The sequence below is a fragment of the Chiloscyllium punctatum genome, chromosome 15 (genome assembly GCF_047496795.1).
Source record: "Chiloscyllium punctatum isolate Juve2018m chromosome 15, sChiPun1.3, whole genome shotgun sequence".
NCBI lineage: Eukaryota > Metazoa > Chordata > Chondrichthyes > Orectolobiformes > Hemiscylliidae > Chiloscyllium > Chiloscyllium punctatum.
The window spans coordinates 56121690-56146290 of NC_092753.1; the positions used below are offsets into that span (position 1 = coordinate 56121690).

At 40.8% G+C, this 24601-nt stretch overlaps 2 protein-coding genes across 4 annotated transcripts in view; one reads left to right on the forward strand and one right to left on the reverse strand.

Annotated features, from left to right (window-relative positions):
* The window catches only part of slc35a5 (solute carrier family 35 member A5), a 28640-nt gene extending 15877 nt beyond the window's left edge, over positions 1-12763 (reverse strand). The window contains exons 1-3 of one of the 3 annotated variants that reach the window (XM_072585175.1): positions 12675-12763; positions 7624-7770; positions 2336-2434 (exon numbers count right to left, since the gene is read on the reverse strand). In XM_072585175.1, coding sequence (XP_072441276.1) covers positions 2336-2434; positions 7624-7747 — 223 coding nt within the window. In that variant the 5' untranslated portion in view covers positions 7748-7770; positions 12675-12763. The other 2 variants (XM_072585176.1, XM_072585177.1) reach the window with 2 other exon arrangements.
* Positions 12764-12842: 79 nt separating this feature from the next.
* The window catches only part of atg3 (autophagy related 3), a 36775-nt gene continuing 25016 nt past the window's right edge, over positions 12843-24601 (forward strand). The window contains exons 1-2 of the mRNA XM_072585178.1: positions 12843-13036; positions 20259-20300. Of these exons, the coding sequence (XP_072441279.1) occupies positions 12965-13036; positions 20259-20300 (114 nt within the window). The 5' untranslated portion in view covers positions 12843-12964. The remainder of the gene's footprint in view (positions 13037-20258; positions 20301-24601) is intronic.

Genomic DNA, 24601 nt, shown 5'->3' on the forward strand with positions numbered 1-24601 from the left:
TACTGCGAATCCTCTTGCAAGGATGCCTGCCTTGAAGAAGTTTTCCTCCTCTCTCTACAAGAATCTCAGGGAGTCCCTCTCCCACTGCAACTCCCAGGTCATTTGCTCTGCTCTGAAGCTCTTCAACCATGTTCTGAAACAAACTCGGTACCACAGCCACATTTGCTTCAACCCCAGGGCATCAATGTGGACTTCAACAGCTTCCTCATTTCCCCTTCCCCCACCTCATCCTAGTTTCAAACTTCCAGCTCACTTACTGTCTCCTTGACTTGTCCGACCTGCCTATCTTCTTTTCCACCTATCCACTCCACCCTCTTCTCTTTGACCTATCACCTTCATCCCCTCCTCCACTCACCCATTGTACTCTATGCTACTCTCTCCCCACCCCCACCCTCCTCTAGCTTATCTCTCCATGCTGCAGGCTCACTGCCTTTATTCCTGATGAAGGGCTTTTGCCTGAAACGTTGATTTCGCTGCTCGCTGGATGCTGCCTGAACTGCTGTGCTCTTCCAGCACAACTAATCCAGTATGCAGAAAGATTTAGACAGTTTAGGAGAGTGGTCCAAGAAATGGCTGATGAAATTCAACATGAGCAAATGCGAGGTCTTGCACTTCGGAAAAACGAATATAGGGACAGACTATTTTCTATAAAGTGAGAAAATTCAGAAAGCCAAAGTAAAAAAGGGATCTGAGAGTGCTAGTCCAAGATTCTCTAGTGGCAAATGGAGTTTAATGTGGAAAAGTGTGAGGTAGTTCACTTCAGAAATAGTAACAGGAATGCAGAGTACTGGACTAATGGTAAAATTCTTAGCAGTGTAGATGAACAGAGAGATCTCTGTGTCAAGGTACATAAATCCCTGAAAGTTGTCACCCAGATTGATGGAGTTGTTAAGAAGGCATATGGTGTGTTGGCATTTATTGTTAGGGGGATTGAGTTTCGGAGCAACAAGGTTATGCTTCAGCTGTACAAGACACTGGTAAGGCCGCACCTGGAATAATACTGGTCACCGCATTATTAGAAGGATGTGGAAGCTTTGGAGAGAAGAAGGTTGAGAGGTGACTTAATCGAGACTTATAACATAATCAGAGTAGATAGGATGCTACCACTACAAGGGGACATAGCTTCAAATTGAAGGGTGATAGATTTAGAACAGATATCAGGGGTAGTTTCTTTACTCAGAGTGGTAGGGCTGTGGAACGGCCTGTTTGCAACTCACCAATGTTAAGGGCACTTTGGACTTACATATGGATAATAATGGAATGGGTTAGGTTAGATCGGCATCAGATTAATTTCACAGGTCCGCAACATCGAGGGCCGAAGGGCCTGTACTGTGCTGTAACGTTCTATGTTCTATGCTCTAAGGGTTAACTTTCAGGTTGAGTCCGTGGTTAAGAAAGCAAATCTAATGTTGTCATTTATCTCAAGAGGACTGGAATGTAAAAGCAGTGATGTGCTACTGAGACTTTATAAAGCTCTGGTTAGGCCCCATTTAGAATACTGTGTCCAGTTTTGGGCCCTACACCTCAGGAAGGACATGCTGGCACTGGAGCGTGTCCCAGATGATCCCTGGAATGGTAGGCCTAACATACGATGAACAGCTGAGGATCCTGGGATTGTATTCATTAGAGTTTAGAAGGTTATGGGGAGATCCAATAGAAACTTACAAAGATAATGCATGGCTTAGAAAGGGTGGAGGCTGGGAATTTGTTTCTGTCAGGCGGGGATACTAGGATCCGTGGGCACAGCCTTAGAATTAGAGGGGGTTCAATTTAAAACAGAAATGAGGAAACATTTCTTCAGCCAGAGATTGGTGGGCCTGTGGAATTCATTGCTACGGAGTGAAGTGGAGGCCGGCACGTTAAATGTCTTCAAGGCAGAGATTAATAAATTCTTAATCTCGCAAGGAATTAAAGGCTACGGGGAGAGTGTGGGTAAGTGGCGTTGAAATGCCCATCAGCCATGATTAAATGGCAGAGTAGACTCGATGGGCTGAATGGCCTTACTTCCACTCCTATGTCTTATAGTCTTAAAACCTCCAAAGAAGCAATTTTATTTATATATGAATTAAACTGTAACAAACAGCCATACTAATTCCCCTGGTAGGTTTTATATTAGAATGTTACACCTTAGAATGTTAAGAATATAACGTGTAACTGCCTTCTCTTTCGGTACAAAGCCAGCCAGCTCATTACCAAACAAGATAATCGAGTCAATCTGACACACACCAATCACGGATATTAATTTAATCTTTCATTCTCACTAGATGCCATATATAACCAACATCACTAAAACTGCTCAGAACTCTAGTAATAAGGAGTAAAAGTTTGAACTCACCTTGTATCAGAACCCTTATTGCTAGAATGCTACAAAACACCAGTTTTACTGTCTCTGCACAAACATTCACTGTAGCTGGTAGATAGTCATATTCATTATCTGTGAAATATAATAAAAAGTTTTTAGTTTGTTATCCCTGACTGCAGATGATGAAAAGCTTTAAACTACAAGAATTTCACAAGAAATTGCCCTGCTCAAAATAAATCTCCAAACAATTAACCATTAAAGCTAAACACCAGGGACAAACAATATTTGCATATTTTTGGTAGATTTCAAACCATGGATCTCGCTAGTTCCTACTAAAATGCTCCTCTTTACTGTATAGTAGTTTATTTTAAGCTAGTGTTAACATAGAAATATTAAGAAATAACTACAAACTGGTGGTCAATGCTTTATATCATATCTGTGATTTTTTGCTGTCAAGATATGTGAATATCTAGCTCTACTTGCATTCCCATTCCCATTCCCTTCTCTGAGCAATGCATCATACCTAAATTGGACATGCACAGGCTTCCAGATATTTTAGAATTAACCTGTTCAGAGATGTTGTTTCACACCTCTGGATCAGGTGGGACTTGAATCCCAGTCTCCTGACTCAGAGGTAGGTACACCACCAGGACACCACAGGCCACCAAAGCTACAGACTTCCTTTTTTAAATATAATCAACCTGTTCTGAGATGTTATTACACCCCGGAGCACATGGGACTTGACCTCAGACCTCCCAGTCCTGGGGTAGAGATGCTACCATTACACCACAAGGAGACCTCAAACACAGACTCCTTTCAATTAATTTAACCTAATTTTCTAATCAATCTATTCAGAAATGTAATTACACGCCTCTGGAGCAGATTGGACTTGAGCCCAGGTCTCTCTATCCAAGTGCAGGAACACTACCCCTGTGCTACAAGAGGGTCCCGCCTGGATCTACTTTTTTATACTACCACTGATCCAAAAGATGACCCTAGCCCATTCTATTTTTTCATTATTAATCTATTTTTTGAATCAACCTGTTCAGAAACATTATTAAACACCTTTGGAGCAGGTGGGTCTTGAACCCAGGCTTCCAGTCTAGGTGTAGGGACACTACCTCTTTGCCATAAGAGATGCCCAGCCACAGACATTTTAAAAAAATTTAACCTATTTTTCTAATCGATCTGTTCAGAGATATTATTACAAACCTCTGGATCAGATGGGACTTAAGCCCAGGCCTTTCAGTCCAGGGATAGGGACACTATCTCTGTGCCATAAGAGGGCTCCAGGCATGGACTTCCAAGGTCTCTGCAAGTATTGCTTACAGCTGCAATAGTAGCTAATTATAACCAATGAAACGAGTACACTTGAGTTCTGCAGTCATTGAAATTTAAAACAAAACTACTCCCACTTTAACAAGGTTTCTATTATTTAAGTAATGCTGAGCAAGCTTTGTGATCTCAGGAAGTCTGGTGTGAACAAGATATCATGGAGGATTGGATATTAAATGCCTTGACAACAATGCTAGGAGCCAAATGAAGTAGTATTTCCTTCTATTATGGTCTATGCAAATTCCCATCTCCATGATATCTGCCAGCCTGATCCTCCCTCACTCATCGATCACCAGCTTCCAAACAGTTACAAACCCTGTGATCAAACTCTACCCAGCTGCAACAACTATCCTGCCTTAACCACAATCTCACCAACCCCGCGAGCCAGGTGCCACACACCTATCACTAACATCTCAAAGCCTCCCACCAAATTATGGTCAATATTTTGTGAATACACCAGGCTGGGATGATTTGAAACTCCAGAGCATCTATTATGTTGGCTGACAAGTAAGAAATCTGTAGAAAGGTTTTTGAAAACACTTTGTTGCTTGAGTCTGGTTATTCCTGCTTGGTTGCCCATATGACTTCTCTCCCCCTCAATCAGCACATGGTTCAATAAATATTGGGGCCATTCTATCAACAAAGTGATAGCATTGCTCATGCAAACTTCCTATCTGTAACAGAAGCATTTTGTAACATAATTTTATATACAATGAAATGTATGCCCTTTTCCAATAGTCTTAAAGAAATTGACTTGAAGAAAGTACAACTGCTGTTTTTGATGTAGTTATGTTAAATGCAACCAGGCCGAAAGTCACACAAATTTGAGGCTGCTTGCTACTGCAACAAAAGATTTGCAATCAATGGGTTGTTCCTAAAAGTATAAGGAAAGTAATAAGCAAATTGTAATTGCTGAGGAATTTTGTTTTTGAAAGTATTTTTGTCTGAGCATATCTTGATGTACAAACCAATGTCAACACTACTACCTTTAACAGTAATTTAATGCAGCTTCATTACCTAGCTCTGCCCTTTCACACAGTTCACCATCTGGAACTTTTCATCAGAGGTTCCAGCATACATCTGATGTATTAATGCCTCAGAAGAGCCTTAGTTATATTTCACATTCAGATACACACTAAAGTGATGATTTTAGCAAAGAAGATCTAACTTTGGTGGCCATAATAAACTGCCGAGTGTGGAAGTTTCGGATATGTCAATAAAACTACATTATTTTGACAGAATTAGCTGCTGTAAAAAAAATATTAACTGCCATCAGTACAAGGATGCAATTTAGATGTTATGCCAGTTAGTATCTGAAAACAGTTTTATTAACAGAACCCACATAATTTAACCAAACTCCATAACATAACACCAAACATTTGTGCGAATTAAATCTTTTTCAAATAGGCTCACTAACAAAAAATGATTTCCTCAATGAAAGTTTGAGTTAATGATCAACAATGGAAGAAATCTTTATAATAGTTAATGAGTGTAGACACAAAAATACATTTTTCGCTAAGTTTTCAAAATCCTGGAATTCCCTGCAAACAGCATTGTGGGTGTACTTACACATCTAATGGATTGCCATGGTTCAAACAGGCTTCTTATCACCACTTTCTGAAAGACAATGAGGGGAGGGCAATAAATGCTGGCCCAGCAAATAACACTCAGATCCCATGAGTGAATTTAGTGGACTCATTCAAGAGCAGTTCTGGTCACCCTGGTAGAGGAAGGATGTTATTAAACTGGAGATGGTTCAGAAAAGATTTATCAGGTTGTTGCCAGGAATAGAGATTTTGAGATATGACTGGATAGGCTGGGACTTTTTTCACTTGACCATAGAGGTTGAGGGGTGACCTTATTGAGGTTTATAAAATCATGAGGGGCATAGATAAGGTGAATGGGGGAGGATGGGGGATGGGGGAGTTCAAAACTGGGGGCATATGTTTAAGGTGAGAGGAGCAAGGTTTCATGAGGGCAACTTTTTTTTATTTTTACAGAGTGGTTTGTGTGTGGAATGAACAGCCAGAGAAAGTGGAGGATGCAGGTACACTGATAACATTTAGAAGACAGTTGGATATGTTCACAAACAGAAAAGATTTGGAGGGATATGGGCCAAGCGCAGACAGGTTGGACCAGTTTAGTTTGGGAACATAGTCAGTGTGGACTGGTTGGACTGAAGGGTTTGCTTCCATGCTGTATGACTCTAAGAGTTTAATGTCTGAATAATGCAGCATGTGTTTTTCCTTGTTGTCTGCAGGAAAGGTAGTTCCAGACATAAGAATTTAAAATCTTCCTCAGTGTAAGGAGGTTAAGAATCCTGCAGCAAGTAACTCACTGCCTGACTTTACCTGTCCACCATCTACAGGGGATAAGTCAGGGTGTGCTGGGAGACTCCACATCTTCTTAAATGGGTGGAGTTCCAACAATACTCAAGAAGTTCGACTGGTATACATCTACAAACATCCACTCCCTCTATCATCAATGTTCGGTGTCAGCAGTGTATATACTGCCTGCAAAATGTAATCCAGACATTTCCCAGTGCCCTTAAGTGACTGGTGTAATGTTACGGAGGTAGGCTAATTACCTAGGCTCTATTAATAAAACTATTTTCAGCTACTAGCTGACTTAAGATCTGAAACTGCATCCCTGTAATGATGGTGGTTTATTTCTTTCATAGCAGCTAGTTTTGTCAAAGTAATGTGGCATAATGAACATATGATCCAAAATCTCCACACTCAACAATTTCTTATGGTGATCACCAAAATTACATCAAATATAATTTTCTCCTTTGCTAAAATCCTCACTTTGGTGTCTATCTTAACGTGAAATACAATGAAGACTCTTTGAGGCATTAATACTGCCAAACCAAAGGCCAATAGCAGGACAAGAGAAAACCACCATTTTATAAGTTCCTATCCAAGCTATTGACCATCCTGACTTGGAAATATATCATCATTCCTTCAGTGTTGTTGAATCACAATCTTGGAATTCCCTCGCTAACAGCACCGTAGGTGTACTCACACCAAATGGAATGCCACTGTTCAAACAGGCAACATACCACCGCCTTCCGAAGAGCTCCAAGGGAAGAGCAATAAATACTGGCCCAGCCACTGGGACTCAAATTCCATGAGTGAGCTGAGAAAAAAATTCTATAGCTAAGAGGTCAGAACTAAAAGTCACGCTCATACACTAGAAATAATTATATTATAATAATGAAGCTATTGTAGTTTTCTACTATTTTTCTTACACAAATTTTAAATTTGAATATTGGCTGACAGTAAATGCATTTAAAAGTTTCATATGTAAACTAGATCAACAGGGTGCAACTGAAGGAAACTGGTGAAATGTAGCAAGGATTGTAATTGCAAGAAGTTGTTAAAGAAAGCTGGAGTGAATAAATTTCCAATTATCAATAGCAGGAAGAAAGGAAATTTTGAGAGTATAAGATCTGTAACTTCTTTCTGATTGCTAGTCTGATTCCATCCAACAGTCCAACAATCTTTTCTTCCCTCCACAGACCAGCCTCATCCCCACATTACATCAATTTTTCCTTTCCTATTCATTGCTATACCCCAACCCTGTCCCCTCTCCTCATGTGCCAAGAGTACACTGTTCCTCCTGGTTTCTGCATTTTGAGCCTGGATTTCCAGGACCTATTTCTGTAATCTTGAATTGTATGCTTCTGTCACTGTCTTCCTCTTGACAGCGCTGGATTGAGAGATTGGCAGAGAACAAACAACGGCCCTCTCAACCCAACAGGCCTTCAGACAGAAAGCAGAATAAAAATAAATAATATGCTTTTACAAACATTTCCATTATTACCAGATCTCCTCCCCTGCACACAAGTGTTCCTTTTCCATCCCTGTGAATATCAAGGACCATAACATTAAAATAATTAAAGTTATCAGACTACAAATAAAACGTGGAAGATTAAATTTCAAAATATTGTGTTTAGTGATTAAGTGCAGAGCAGATAATTGCACCTTCATTAGCAGAAAGCTTCATTAGAAGAATCCGACTGCATCCGAGTATGATGTATAGTGCACCCAACACCAACGTATATACTAACGAACGGGAACAAAGGGAAGCAAAGGATTTGGAGATCATCTCCAACTTCAGTACTTGAGCATCTGCCAAAAAATTACACAAGGAAAAATAATTAGAGATCTAAACTACCTAAAGTAGCTGCCAAAAATACTCAACGAAAATCATAATATTACAATTCTAATGTTTTTCAAGCAAATTTGGAAATACCACAATGTTCAGTGAGTTCTTTGTACAATCATAGAATAACAATACAGAACAAGCCCATCAGCTCATAAAATACACTACTACCTACACTAGTCCTACTGTCCACCACTAGGCCTAAATCTTTGAATGTTATGATATTTGACATGATCACCAAGTACTTTTTAAAGAGTGTGAGGTTTCCCACCTGAACTACTCTCCCAGGCAGTGCATTCCAGACCCCCACCATCTCTGGATTAAAACACTTTTCCTCAAATGCCCTCTACATCTCCTGCCTTTTACCTTAAAGAAATGCTCATTTGCTATTCATCCTTCAACTAGCAGCTTTCTGTTCTCCTATCCATGCTCCTTAATCTTATACACCTCTATCAGGTTCCCCTCAACATTTTTGCTCCAAACAAAAACTTGAGTTCATCCATCCTCTCTTCATAGCTGAAATGCTCCAGGCCAGGAAAAATCTTGGTGGATCTCCTTTGCAACCTCTCCAACGCAATCACATCCTTTCCAACAGTATGGTGACTAGAACGGTACACGGTACTCTTGCTGTGGCCTAAACAAAATTCTGTGTCAGCTACAACACAATTTCCCTGCTATTACATCTATGTCATGACTAATAAAGGCAACAATTTTGCCTATGCCTTAACTACCCGAGTAACCTGCCTTGTCACCTTCTAGGATCTGTGGACAAAGACCCCAAGATCCCTGTTTTTCTGCGTAACCTAGTATTATTAAGTACTCCCTTGTATTGCTGCTTCTTCCAAAGTGTATCATCTCATACTTGTCAAGATTAAATTCCATCTGCCGTTGATCTGCCTATCTGACCAATCCATTTACATCTTTCTGTAACCTAACACTTTCCTCCTCACTGTCATCCACCTGGCCAAGCATTTTAACATCTGTAAACTTATCATTTCCCTTCACCCAAAATTCTCACCAATATCATTTATGAATGTCATTAACAATAAAGAACCCAGCACGGTGGCACAGTGGTTAGCACTGCTGCCTCACAGCGCCAGAGTCCCGGGTTCAATTCCCGCCTCAGGCGACTGTCTGTGTGGAGTTTGCACATTCTCCCGTGTCTGCGTGGGTTTCCTCCGGGTGCTCCGGTTTCCTCCCACAGTCCAAAAATGTGCAGGTCAGGTGAATTGGCCGTGCTAAATTGCCCGTAGTGTTAGGTAAGGGGTAAATGCAGGGGTATGGGTGGGTTGCGCTTCGGCAGAGCGGTGTGGACTTGTTGGGCCGAAGGGCCTGTTTCCACACTGTAAGTAATCTAATCTAATCTAATCTAATCTAATCCGTGTGATATGCCACTGTACACCAGGTTCCAATAACCCCAAACAGCTTTCTCCCATTACCTTCTGTCTCCTGTCACAAAGCAAATTTTGGATCTATCTTGCCAAGTTGCCCTGGATCTCATGAGCTGTTATCTTCTTTACCAGTTTCCCACGATGAACCTTGCCAAAAGCCTTCATGAAATCCATGCAGACTACATCAACTGCCCTACCCTCATCTAAATGTTTAGTCACCTCCTTGAAAATTGCACTAGATTTGGTAAGAATGACCTCCCTCTGACAAAGGCACACTGATTATACCTGCCACTCTAAATGGAGATTAATTTTATCTTTCACTATTTTCTCCAATAATTAAGGATTTGGGAAAAGTGGGAAGTTTTAAACTTGACCCTAACAGTTGAATAAGGATCATCATAAGGAATGTGCAACTGTGAGGAGCCCTGATCAGTGACAGCACTGACTACATAGTCAATGTAGTTCTCCACTCAGTAATTCTTCAACTCTGCTGATGGGCTCACACGCAAGTAAGAACAATCATAAAAAATTCCTTCACCAAACGTAAATGCAATGTATTCCAAGCAAGACATGCTGTTCATGTCTGCGTTACATGCTGCAGGCATGCAAGGTGTGGGTTATCATTGCACTGCTCCGCCATCATTTAGTTGACCACTCAAATCATAATTTAACATCGTCAATGAAAAAAAAGATTAATTTTCTACATGTTCGAAAAGAGTTAGTTAAAGGGAAATTTATCCTTCCTTCTTTTGCATTCAACATTCCCATACTGCTGGGCTCACTGTAACTTTGCAGCCAAGCCAATAAATGCTGGGTATTTATACAGTGGCTCAGTTAGTATTTGAAACGGCAGCTCAATCTTTATGTCAAAACTCTTCTAGAGTTTTTCTATGATCTTGCTTCACATTCAATTCAGATTATGTCATATATTTCATATCATTATCTTGCAAATTGCGGAGGCCCCAAATCAAACCTTTTTGAATGAGCCCCCACAAGGCAAACACTGATAATGAATGGGATATTCTAATCTCCTACACAAGCCACCTTACAATCTTTGAACATAACTACTAAACATATGAATTGATTCATTCTTTTTTTAAAATTCATTCATAGATTGTGGTTTTTGTTGGTTAAGCTGGCATTTATTGTCCAAACCTAACTGCTTAGGATGATGAGCTGCCTTCTTGAACTACTTCAGTACTTCACATGCAAGAACACTTGCAATGCTTGCAAGACAGCTTGCAGGTGCTGATGTTCCTATACATCTGCTGCCTCGTTTTTACGTATCTGGTAGAAATAACAAATACAAGCTATTTTACTCTACTCTACCTTGCCATCTAGAAAGTAGGGTTCGCAGGTTTGGGAAGTGCTATTGAGGGAGTGTTGTTGAGCTGTTGCTGTACATTTTTTAATGAAAAAATGGCGATGAAGGAAGTTAATGTTGATGGCAGTGGATGATGTGGCAATCAAGCATCCGCTTTGTCCTCGAGGATGTCAAGCTTCTTGAGTATCCAGTGCCTTCAGCCATTTATTGATATCACTTGGAGTTAAGCAAATAGGTTGAAGACTGGCATCTGTGATGCTGGGGACCTCGAACTGAGTCAAAGATGATCATCTACTTGGTATTACTGGTTGAAGACTGATGCAAACATTTCAGCCTGGTCTATTACACTGACATGCTGAGTTTCCCCATTGTTGAGAATGAGGGTATTTTTATATCCTCCAGTGAATTGATTAACTATTCACCACCATTCACAATTGAATGTAGCATAACTTTGGAGCTTAGATCTGATCTGTTGGGATTCCCTTAGCACCTATCTAATGCATGGTGCTTCCTCTGTTGGGCATAAAAATAGTCGTGTGTTGCACCTTCACCAGGTTGATGCCTCATTTTTAGATGTGCTGCTCCTTCATGCCTTCCTGCATTCTTCAGTGAAAGAAGGTTGATCTTCCAGCTTCATGATAATGTAATGGGGGGATATATGTGCAATAAGATTACAGACTACGATACTAGTTCTGCTGCAACTGATGGCTCACAGTGCCTCATGGATGTCCAGCTTCAATTTACTAATTCTGTTCACATTTTGTCCCATTTAGTATGGATAAGCCACAAAACATGATAGAAGGTATCCTAAATGTCAAAATGGGACTGTCTCCACAAAATCCTTGTTGGTCTGGATTTCGAAGCTACTTGGATGCTGCCTGAACTGCTGTGCTCTTCCAGCACCACTAATCCAGAATCTGGTTTACAGCATCTGCAGTCATTGTTTTTACCTCTCTTATAAATATGGTCATGGGCAAATGCATCTGCACAGGGAGAACATGTGAGGACAGTGTTGTGGGAGTATATATACCAACTAAGGGTTAGGGTTAGGCAGCACTCACCACATGTTGAAATTCAGTCAGAGATGGGCAATAATTACCAAACTAGCCAGCAATGCTCACATCACACAAACAAATGAAAAAAAATCGGATTACAAATGTTATCTACGCTCTTCTGATTCTTTAGCATATCTGATATCAATCACTCGATCACTGCAGCCTTTAGCTGACTAGATCCTATCTGAAATTCCCTTTCTACAACTCTCCACCTCAATTTCTCCTTCTAAGGCACTCCTTAAAACCTAACTGGTCAAACCTCTTTTTATGGATCAGCATCATGTTGTGTTGTAATGCTCCTTTAATACATTTGATTATCATTTACATTAATATATGTTGTTTTGAGGTAGAATTTTGGTACTCAGGCAGTGATGGGAATCTGGAATTCAGTGAAATGATGGTAGGGACAGAAACCCTCATTGCATTTAAAAATTAGACACGAAAGCTGAAGCTAGGATCAAATGGATAACTCTTTAGCCTTAGCTAATGAGCCGAAAGGCTTATTTTAGTATAAAAATAATTAACGTTTCACATGGCTGATTAAACCACGTACAGACTAACCCATTTCTTGAGGAGGTTGGTGGCACAGTATCAAGGTTAGAATGACCGTGTTATATAACATATGGAATGGACTGGTGACAACGGACAGAAGCAAGTATCTGGTGCCCGACAGCAATAACAAACCAAGAGGCAGTAATCCACGTGAACTACAAAGACAACCTGTTTCCAAGACAATGCACCAACAACCTTTACTCTCAGGAGCAATCCTAAACAGAACAGCTGCCACAAGAAACTCTCACAACTTTGAGGTCTTCCACACCCACCTATAAAAGCTATTACCACCCCAGCGGGTCATGCCAGGTTGACCATGCGCGGCCCACGTTATGGGTTTACCATGTTAAACCTGTCACGTTAACACACCTAAACCAGGTGAGAGACGCAAACACAACAACCCACAGCATTTAACTAGCACCTGGACAGGGAAGCTGCCATCACCGAGTCTGCCGCACTGGCTGCTGTTTGCCAGCCTGACTCCTCTGGACTGAAGCCGATACAGAGACAAGCCCAGTTACCGGCCTGGCCTGCCCCATCGCCTGTACCTGAGAGTTCGATGGCGGGCTCCGAGGGGCTGCGTCCTCCCCGAGCGATGTCTCACGACGCTCCAGCCGGCCCGGGCACTGCGCCTGCGCCTGCGCTTGCGACGCATGCCCTCAGTGACATCATCACGCAGGGCCCGCGTTGAGCCTCGAGACTTGCGTCGGCCGCGCATGTGCGGGCGTAGTTGCGGAACTTGAGCTGGGAGTGGAGGGAGAGTCAGTGAGTGAGCTCCTGGAGCAGAGCTGCTGACGCTCACTGACTGCTGCATGCTCAAACCGAGAGGGGAGGCGACATGCAGAACGTCATTAACACCGTCAAAGGGACTGCACTCGGTGTGGCAGAGTTCCTCACGCCCGTACTTAAGGTAAGTGTTGTTTGTTCAGGCCTGTCACGACCATATTGCGAGTGACAGGATTGACTCTCCATCCAGCACTGAGGGCTGTGGAGGGGAGAATAGTGAGAGCTGGGGAGTGGGAAGATTAAGGCTGGAGGGGAAATAATGAGGGGCTGGGGGGGTTCTGGGGACTCGAAGCATTGAGGGGTGCTGGGGGCTCAGAATTGTAACTCAACGCACTAAATGACCAGCCAGCTCATGACTTTGAAGGCTTTGTCTTGTTGGCCAGGTGCTTACTGAATGACAGAATATATGAACAGCTCATGTCACCACTTAATGTTTAGACTCCACTCACCTTTGTGATTGCAGACTCTGATTGTCCTGGCTTGAATTAACCAACAATTCAAGACTCTTTGATTCTTAGCAAACATCATTGTCATTCTGCTGTAACCCACGTAAATTTATGTGGCTTTAAAATCAAAAATACAGTGTAAACAAGCAAAGCATGCTGCAAAGGCTGATTGTTAAGTTGAACATTTGGGGAGTGAAGTTGTACAAGTGTTTGGTTAATCAATCAAGATAGTTTTGTAACTGTGAATTGAAGAGGAAATCTCAGTACATCAAGCTTTTGCTACATTGAGGTGGTTCTGAGTAGATGGCCCAGGATTTCAGCAGCAAGTTCTTGACCCTGAAATCTATGTTCAATATCAATCACTATTATAATAACAATAAAGATACTGTTTTTGTTTTCACTTATGGGTTATAACTGGTATTATTTAAGTTGTATGTGGCTGTTATGAAGGAAATTGCCAGGCATAGAATAATGCAGCTCAGAAGGTGAGCATTCATCTCATTTGTGTGTATTTGCACTTTTAAAAAATATACCAATTAATGAAAATACTGTGTTTTGACCTGAAGTCTTTCAGTTTCTCCTTTTTTTAGTACATTATCAATTTTCTTTTGTGATTTTTAGAAATTGTAAATGTTTTGAAGAGTTTTCTTCTGCCAGAACTTGGGGTGTAAAATTTTGTTCTGTTTTGTAAAGTGGTTTCCTATTCATTTGAGATGTGGGCATAACAGGCTGCTTAGCAAGAAGGTGAGTTACCTTCTTGGATCTCTTCATAGTTTTAGGAATAGAGACACCCACATGTTGTTAGAGTTCCATCATTTTAATCCATCAACAATCAAGTAAGAGCGATATAGTTCTAAGTTAGGGTAGTGTGTGACTTGGCGAGGAACTTGAAGGTGATGGTATCCCATACTTCTGCCCCTGTCTCTCCAGAAAACTTGAATGATGCTGTCAGAATAGTCTTAGTGAGTTACTGCTGTGCATTTCGTGGATGCGATCAAATGAAATAAGAGCAGAAGTTGATAATTCAGACCCTCAATCCTGCTATGCCCTTGTTTAATATCCTGGATGATCTGTTTGTGTTTCAAATTCCACATCTCCATTTATTGCAATAATCTATGATTCCCATACCTAACACAAATCTATCTACGTTGCATTCCTGACGAAGGGTTTAAGCCTAAAACATTGATTCTCGTGCTCCATGGATGCTGCCTGACCTGCTGTTCTTTTCCAGCACCACACTCTCGATTCTGATCTCCAGCATCTGCAGTCCTCATTTTCACCAAGAATCTATCTACCTCTTCCTTAGAAATATTCCATGTTCCCACTTCTGCTACTTTTCAAAGTTACATAAACCCCTCTGTCAGGAAAAAAAAGTCTGCTCACTTCTGTCCTGAAATGTGATCTCTAATTTTTAAGAGGTATCCCCAAGTTCTGGACCTAACCATGAAAAGAAACATTTTTCCACATTCCCTTTATCAAGATAATTTAGCATCTTGTACAGTTCAGTCAAGTCACTTCCCGCTCTTGTAAATTCCAGTGGAAACAAGTTCACTTTTCAAACTTCAATACAGGTATCAATGTAGTAAACTTCCTTTCAAATTCTTCCAACACTTTCAATTCATTTCTTAAGGAGACCAAGCTGCACCATACTTGAAATGTTGTCTCATCAGTACCCTGTATAACTGAAGCATAATAGTGTGATACCATTTGCTGCCAGTGTTGATGATGTAGGAGTGAATGTTGAAGGTGCTGATCAAATGGGCTGCTTTATCTTGGCTGATTGGCACCCCATCCACTATCTTCAACATTGAAGTGTAAAGTGAAGTCATTCCTCAAACATTATCACTATCTGTGCACTATTATAAATTCTAACCTCTGCAAACATATCGTGAAGATATGGCCTCAAATTATTTCACTTTAAAACAGTTTAAATGTTTGAAATGAACTGCTTCTGGAAAGGGGAGCAAAGGGACATGAGAAAGCACACAGGTCATGTCTGGAAGATAGATATGATCTTTAAAGTAAGATTGGACTTTGTGTGTATAAATTATATGTTGTCAGAATTCAGGAAAAATAAGGGTGGACCAAAAAGGCCATTAAGCCTGCTCCACCTTGCAATAGAATAATGGCTGATCTTCATCTTCGACTCCACTTTCCTGCCAACCTCACTTTTTCCTGTCTTCCATGAAATGCCAACAATCTTAACACAATCAGCATATTCTCTATTCCTTTTGCTCATGTTGCTGATTTAGCTTACCCTGAAAAAATGTTATTTTTCACAGTTACTCTTTGTAGTACTGATTTACACTGTCTAACATCACTCCGTGTAAAAATAAGGGTCATAATGTACTAAAACACCAACTACAATTATCATTGCTATGATTTGCTTGTCATGGGCTTGGCACTCCTCTGTGCCATGCATTGAGTATAAGAGTTGGGAGATCATGTTGCAGCTGTACAAGATAATTGTTAGGCCACTTTTGGCATACTACGTTCAATTCTGATCTCCCTAATGTAGGAAACATTTTGTCAAACATGAAAAGGTGCAGAGAAGATTTTCTAGGGCTGGAGGGTTTGAACTATAGGGCGAGGCTGAGTAGGCTGAGGCTATTCTCTCTGGAGCTGAGGGGTGACCTTAGAGAGGTTTATAAAACCATGAGGTTTAGGGTGAGAGAGAAAAGATTTCAAAGGGACCTAAGGGAGTAATTTTGACATAATGAGGGTGGTGCATGTAAGAAATGAGCTGGCAGAGGAAATGGTGGAGGTTGGTACAATGACAGCATTTATAGACATTTGGATAGATACATGAATAGGAAAGTTTTGGAGGCTTATGGGCAGGCAGGTGGAGCTAGTTTAGTTTGGGATTATGTTTGGCATGGACTGATTGGACCAAAGGGTCTGTTTCTATGCTGTATGACTCTAAAAGGCATCTGGATGTGCACATGAAGGGTTTGGAGGGATATGGGCCAAATGCTGGCAAATGGGACTGGATTAATTTAGGATATCTGGTTGGCATGGACAGGTTGGACTGAAGGGTCTCTTTCCATGCAGTACAATTCTGACTGACTGTATGACCTCTTTTTGTTTTACTTGTTACTGGTTGCACTCTGATCATATTGTTTTCATATCAGATAGTCCGTTTCACCTGCCTTCTAATTAATGGTTTAATTGCATTGAAGTTTATTTTTAAATGTCACATTGGTACCCCATCTTTGGTGAAAACTAAAGTGTATTTGAATCATTTGAGGAATATTTGCTCCAATGTACACTATTACATCCAGCATATCTGTTCTATCAAATAATAAAACAATGCTGGTGTACTTTACTGAACACTCACTTGGCATTCATATCAATTCAGTTTTAAACTTAATCACTAAATTGTCTCCAGTATTCAAAAAAATACACTCAATCATGTGTCCCCTTTTTCCTAATAGTTAATAGCTAAGCTTGTGTAGACCTAAGTGTGTTGTGGTCACACCATGTGAAGCGATCAAACTTTCTGGTTGGTAGCTGCCTGTTCCTCTACAACGCACTCAGGCAGTGCATTCTAGATCCTGATCATTTACTACGTGGAAAAAGCTATTTTGTTGCTTTTGCCTATTACTTTAAATACGTGCCCTATTGTTCTTAATCTTACTGTGAGTGGCAACTGTTTCTCCTTATCTATGCTATCCAGACCTCTCATTTTTAATTTGATATGCCTCCCCGTTCTCCCCTCAGCTTGCTCTTCTAAGCAGCGCACAGTGCTAGTTTCTCCAATCTATATTCATAACGTGAAGTTTCTCGTCCTTGGCAGCATTCTCATAAATCTCTTTGTCCAATGCTCATACAGATTTCCTAAAGTATGGTATTCAGAACTGGATGCAGTACTCCAGCAGAGGTCAAACTGGTATCTTTTACAAGTTTAGTATAGCTTTCTTTCTCAATGTCTAGGTATATTTTATTACCCATGCTCTCAACCTCATCCTTAATGACTTGTTCACTCAGTTCCTGCACCTCCTTTTGAATTGTACCCTTTCATTTATTTGTCTCTCTATTTTTTTATATAAAAATGCAACATCATTCACTTTTCTATATTGAACTGTTGTCTATTCCATCAACTTGTCTGTCTTTTCGAAGTTTTACACTTTCCTGATCTCATTTCACAATGTTTCCAAGTTTCAAATATTCTGCAAATTTTGATTTGTGACCTGTATGTCCATGCCATTTATATGTATCAGGAAATGCAAGCGCCCTGCAGATTTGCAGCACAGACCTTCTCCAGTCCAAAGAATATCTATTAACTCCCACTTTGTGTCTTGGCACTCAGCCCATCTATCTCCATGTTAAAACTGACCTTTTTATTCCCTGAGTTATCACTTTGCTTATAATTGTTGTGTGGCACCCTTTTATAGGTTCGCTAACATCTTATCAACATCATTATCCTCATCAACACTGTTACATCTTCAAAACAAAAAGTCACATCATTTGTGTATGATTTCCTCTTAGGAAGTCCATACTGGTTTTCCTTCATTAACACTTTTCGGTGTGGTCATTGATTTTATCCGCAATTATTATTTGCAGAAGTTTCTGTACAGCTGACATTAGACTGTTTTGTAGTTTTTGGACTTCTCTTTACATCTTTGTTTGAATAAGGATGTGATACTTGCTGTTCTCCAATCCTCTGGTACCACCCCTGAATCTAAGGAAAACTGAAAATCTATGACAAGTGCATCTGGACTTTGCACTTACATCCATGGGTACAGAGGGAATTGCATCTCATCCAGTCTTGTTGATTTATCAGCTGTTAGCTCAGACAGCCCATCCAATATCTTTTCATTATCAACTGTAATTTCTTGTAGTGACTGAATTAACCCATTTTTCTCCATAGCCTGTGCAACGTCATTTCCTTGGTAAAATTGAAAAGTAATCAGTAACTCTTTAACCATACCCCACCTCGAGACATAAATTTTTAATCCTTAACTGGCACTGAGACCGTTTTATTATTTTATGACCCTTTTATTACTTATCTGCCGAGTTTTGAAATTGTTGGATTTCCTTTTATGTTGGCTGCCATGTTCTTTTCATACACACTGTAGGGATTCTACGATTCTAAAAGAGCAGTAAACAATGTGGAAACAGGCCATTGGCTCAACAAGTCCACACTGACCTTCTGAAGAATAACCCACCTAGATCCATTCTCCTAGCCTATTACTCTACATTTAACCCTGACTAATGCACTGCATCTACACATTCCTGGAGGTGACCCACAGCAGCAGAATCTGACTGTTGGGAGCGCTGGTGCCCCTGCTGGTGTTTCTGCAAACTGCAGGACGATGTGAACCTCCACCTGTACTCTAGGCAGGCGAATGGCCTCTCCCCGGTATGGACCCACTGGTGCTTCAGCAGCTTGGAGGAATTGCTGAACCCCTTCCTGCACTTGAGGCAGGGGAAGGGCTTCTCTCTGGTGTGGGCCCGCTGGTGCTTCAGCAGGGAGTAGGAATCACTGAAGGCCTCCCCGCGTTCGAAACAGCTGAAAGGTTGCTCCCCAGTGTGGGCATACTGTTGGCAGTAGGAAGGAGGAATTGCTGAATGCCTTCCCACATTTGAGGTAGGGGGAGGGCTTCTTGCCGGTATGGACCTGCCGGTGGTCCGGCAGGTGGGAGGAACGAGTGAAATCCTTCCCACACTGAAGGTAGCTGAAAGGCCTGTCAGCCGTGTGGACCTGCTGGTGCCTCCGCAGGGAGTGAGAATCGCAGAGGGCGTTTCTGCACTCGGGGCAGCTGAAGAGCTTCTAGCCAGTGTGACTGCGCTGATGAGTCTCCAGGGCAGATGGGACACTGAAGCCGTTCCCGCAGTTGCCACACGTCTGCGGTTTCTCCACGGGGTAGGATTCCTGGGGTTTCTCCATGGCCATAGCTTCAACTGTGCACAAACGTTCTTTGAGTTTTCACTTTCCTTCTGGACCTTCAATAGTCAGCATGATCTCGGTTGTATTTTCTACTTGTTGGTTATTAGCAATTTTATTTTTTTAAAGTGTCATCTTAATTACAGTGTCTTTTATCATCCAGGGACTGTTGAATTTGGCTTCCGTACCTCCTTGTATGAGGAAAGTACCTTGACTGTATGCATATGATTTCAACCTTGAATTTTGCCCATTGTTCTCTGTAACATTTCCTGTTGATCTTTAGCTCCCATGTATTCAACTGAACTCTATTCTTCTCCCATTGAAATAAAAAGAAATTACTGATGCCGCAAGAGATTTGAAATAACATCAGAGGCCAGTGTCTGCTAACACTCGGAGTCATTTACAGCTGTGCATGTGGAACAGCGGAGGGGGTGAGGATGGGCAGACTGATGGAGAGATCAGCACAGGCACGGGCAGGGAGATGATTGGGAGGGAGAGGGGACACCACCCCTGTCTCCTTCACCACCTTCCATCATCCTTCACGTGTGTCCTGCCCTCACCTCTCCCTTCTCTCCCTTATCACTCTCCACATCTGAGGGCCCTCGCATCAATCACCTCCCGCTGCCCCTACCCTGCAATCACTTTTGACTACCCCCGGCCCTCTCACCTGCACTTCGCCCACCGGAACTCTGCCCTCATTCAGCTGCCCTCCTCTCCCACCCCACCGGCCCCCTCTCCCCCACACCCAACCCCAGAACACTACTTTCAAATGTACTTTCTACAACTTGGCTTTCCGTTTCTCCAGGCTGTAAAACCTGCAATTACGCACTGTTGTGATTTATCTCCAGTTCTTTTGAAATGGGTATTATTTCAGTCATTCTGCTATCCAGTAAGCTGAGGCATTGGAACTTTAACCACCTCGAGTTAGTCACAGCACTAATTAAGAAATAGTTTGAATAATGTGCGAGGACTCTCCTATCATTAATGAATGTGTTCTTCCATTTTCAATGCAGGAATCAAAGTTTAAAGAGACTGGAGTAATTACCCCAGAGGAGGTAAGTCTGAAGAATTTGTTTAACCAAGCTGTTTAGAAGAGGAAGCCCTTTCTCTTCATTTTTATTTGAGTGGATGATCTTGACTGTAATAAGTGTTGATTCTAAGTAAAGAACAAGCTGAATCATGGACCACTTTGATTCAAGTGACTTTTGGTCAAAATTCCCAACCTGTGCTCAATGTTATTATATATAATAGAACTTCCCTTCCTCAGTCCACATGCTGGCAACAAACTTGTTATCCTAATTTTAAACTAACTCCAAACTTTGCTGTTTGACAGAATATTTAATGAAACCTTGAATTAAAAATATATTCTTTTGATACAGGTGTGATTATGAAAATATACCTGGAAAATGTGGTGAAAATCTAGACTATATATAACACGCACACATACTAGAACACAAATGGTACCTGTTGACTGGAGGATAGCTAGCTATTTTGTTAGTTAAAAAGAAAACAACCAGGAAACTTTAATCTGGTTATTTTAGTGCCTCTTATTCCTGGTAATAAAACAAAGTGGAATCTTTTTCTCAAAGTTGTAACCGATAAACACACAGTATAAACACACTCAAAGTATAAAACATTTCAATAGCACAGATATCAAAACTGAAAGTCATGCTTGACCAACCTTTTTAAATAATTTTGAAGGAGTAATAAAGGTGGTACAGAACTATGATCTAGTTTGATTTTCAAACATCCTTGATAAGATGCTTTGCAGTTAATTCTTGATTAAGATCAAGACATCTGGATTTAGACAAAGATAGGATAGATCCGCAAAATAGAAACACGATAGAAGTTCACAGTATTCACTCATGCAAAAGGTGGGAAGTGTCGTTGTACAAGGATTTGCATAGATATCATATATTTTGTACTAATGATTTACATGGGAATTTTCCTCAATATCTTGGACAACATCAAATCATAGTTACTGTGTTGTGATGAGGATTCATAACATATTGTTTAGGAACTTGAGTTCTAAAGTGGAGGCAAATGACTTTTAAAAGATTGCAAGAAATCATGTTACTTCAGATGAATGAATAGTGAGCCAACTGTTAAGATAACTTAGAATGTTTACTGACTTAGGTTTTACAACTGAGAGAAAGAGAAATGAGTCCAGAAGCAATTTCATTCAGAGAGAAGCAAGGTGCATTAGAAAGAAGAGGTCCTTCACAGTAGAGATGCTGTTTATTGGCAGTAAATGCAATTAGGGCTAGGGAAAAGGTCCTGAGAGGCTTAGAGAGCCAGAAGTACAAGAATGTGTTTGTACCTTAGATATCTTATAGAGCTGCTGAAGATATGAGATTAAAGAACCCATATGGGCTGAGTTAACTGCTTATTTTAGAGGTCTTGGGAAAAGGCATTTTTTTAAAAGTGCATAAATTTAACAAAAATAAACTTTTCGGGATAAACACTCACTGAAGCTTAGGTGTCTAAGATTGTTGTGATAAAAAGGTTGAATCTTTTTAATATTTCTGATAAGAGTTTCAAAATAATAGGATAGGATAACATAGTTTGACTATTTCTCTTTTGTGTAATAAACATCTTTTGTTTTTTAATTAAACATACATTGGCAGCTTCTCATGAATATGTTCAGGATCTGACCTCCACAGTGAACATAAGTAAAAATTCAACTTATGTCCCTTAAAATTAAAGTCAGTTCTCGTTCTGGGATATTACTTGTTTAGTATTGCCATCAGCTGGGATCATATCAAACGTGAGCTTTTTATAGAATCAAATTTTTTTGAAATCAGAAAGGGATCCATGAATCTTTGGGAACAAGTGCTTGGAGATACTGGGCATCAAAATAGGAATTATTGTGAAGTTCTTTACATGGGTTGGAATTTAAAAATGGCCTTGGTTTACTGCAGGTACATGGTATAACAGTGGATTATTTGAAGTCTTTAACGAGGGCTAGTCTAAGAACAGGTGAGTTGCAAGTAGAAATAAAATCAGGTCCTTGAAAGGGTTAGATGCTTAAAGTAATTGCTCATTATTTTGAATTAAGAGGAGGGAAACTTGAAAGTGGCGTATCACTACAAGAATTAGCTGCGATTCAGTTAGAAATGAAAAAAAATGTATCAAGAGAAATTAGCCTTAAATTGGAATTGAAATGAAGAGAGGACAAGAAAAAAGAATTAGAATTACTAACCAGCTTGAGCTCCAGAGAGAGAGGGAGAACTAAGACAAAGTGACAACAGAAAAAAAATACTATAGACTAGGAGTTCCGAGGAAGGGTCACTGAACCTGAAAAGTTAACTGTGATTTCTCTCCATAGTTGCTGCCAGTGCTGATAAGACTTTCAATCATCCACAGTTTTTTTCAGTTTTGTATGACTAAACTAAAGCTTGGAGCAAAGGAACAAAATAAAATGTAGTCCCACTGATTCCAATGGCAGATTTGATTTAATAAGAAATCTGTGTTTTTGCCTCAATTTACAAAGGGAGGAGTTAAAAGCTATTTCATTTCATTTGAAAAGATAGTTGTGAATTTGTTGGTGGGCAAAAAATGCTTGGGTTTTAATTTGTGTCCTGCAAAGTATAGCAGTGAATGTATACTTCTGTGTGTGAGAAGACCAGTCTGCAGACAATGAAGCTGTTAAAAGGGCTATACTTAATGCTTGCGAGCGTGTTTTTGAAGCATATCAGTTAAAGCTGGAGATAATTAAGTAACCTAATCAGGCCTTTGTGCAATTTTCAAGAGAAGGAAATGCCAAAGAAGTCTCTTCAGATTATCAAAGTGTTTGATTAGAAGATAGGAGAATATTTCCACTTGTAGCGAAGCCAGAACTAAGGGTGAAAAGAATAAATGGATATTGTGGATTGTATAGAGAATAAAACCGAAAATTGAAGAGCAAAAGGGAGCATGAAAGAATGTTGATGGGCAAGATTATGGAGGATCTCACGATACTTTTTTTTAAGTTTTAAGGGGAAGAGAAGAACTAGGCAAAGAGTAGGACCCATTATTGACCAAGGGGCAATATGTGCGTGAAGCTGGAGGGTATTAGTAGAGTGTTAAATGAGTACTTCATATCTGTCTTTACTCAGGAGAAGGATGCAAATGCAGACTTTGAAAAGATGGACAGTGAAGTTTCTGAGCAGATTGATGGAAGAAGTGAGGAGATGTGGGAGGTTGTGCCAGGTTTGGATGAGTTGGATCCTGCTGTGGGAGATGAGGGACGTAATAATAAGAGCCCTGATCCAAAATTTTAAATCATCTCTGGCCACAGGGGAATGTGTCTGAGGATTGCAGACTGTTCCTTTGTCTGTTTCGAACTATAAACCAGTGGCGGTCATATCAGTGGCAGGGCAATGTTTGGAGAAAATGCTAAAAGACAAAATTTAGTGTGGAGAGATAAACTTGATCAGAGCATGATTCTGTTAGAGGGAGATCATGTTTAACAAATCTGGTTGAACTTTTTGAGGAGATGGCCAAGTGTGTAGATGAGATTAGATTAGATTACTTACAGTGTGGAAACAGGCCCTTCGGCCCAACAAGTCCACACCGCCCCGCCAAAGCGCAACCCACCCATACCCCTACATCTACCCCTTACCTAACACTACGGGCAATTTAGCATAGCCAATTCACCTGACCTGCACATCTTTGGACTGTGGGAGGAAACCGGAGCACCCGGAGGAAACCCACGCAGACACGGGGAGAATGTGCAAACTCCACACAGTCAGTCGCCTGAGGCGGGAATTGAACCCGGGTCTCTAGCGCTGTGAGGTAGCAGTGCTAACCACTGTGCCACCGTGCCACCCAAAAGATGAGGATAGGACAGCTGATGTAGACCATTATAGATTTCAGAAAAACAGTTGATGCAGTCCTGCATGGGAAGCTGATTTGGTAACAGCACATGGAATCCAGGGTAATTTGGCAAGTTTGCTCCAAAATAGGCTTAGTGGCAAGAGACAGAAGTTGGTGGTAGAAGGTTGTTTCTGTAATTGGAGCTTGGTGTACAGAACTTTGGTTTGAGCACAGCTGGAGGACGGTATGCAGTTCTGATCACCAGACGATAGGAAGATGTGATTGCCTTGGAAAGGGTGCAGAGGACATCCACTGGAGTGTTGCGTTGGATGGAGCATTTCAACTATGAAGACAGGCTGGTAGGTTTGGGTTGTTTACTTCAGAGCAGAGAAGATTGAGGGGGGGGACCTGACAAAAAGTATACAAGATTGAGGAGCATGGACACAGGGAATAGAATACAACTGTTGACCTTATTTGAGAGGTCAAGACTAAGGAGGCATACTTTTAAAGTGAAAGACAGGAGGTATAGAGGGGATTTGATGAAAAATCCCAGAGGGTA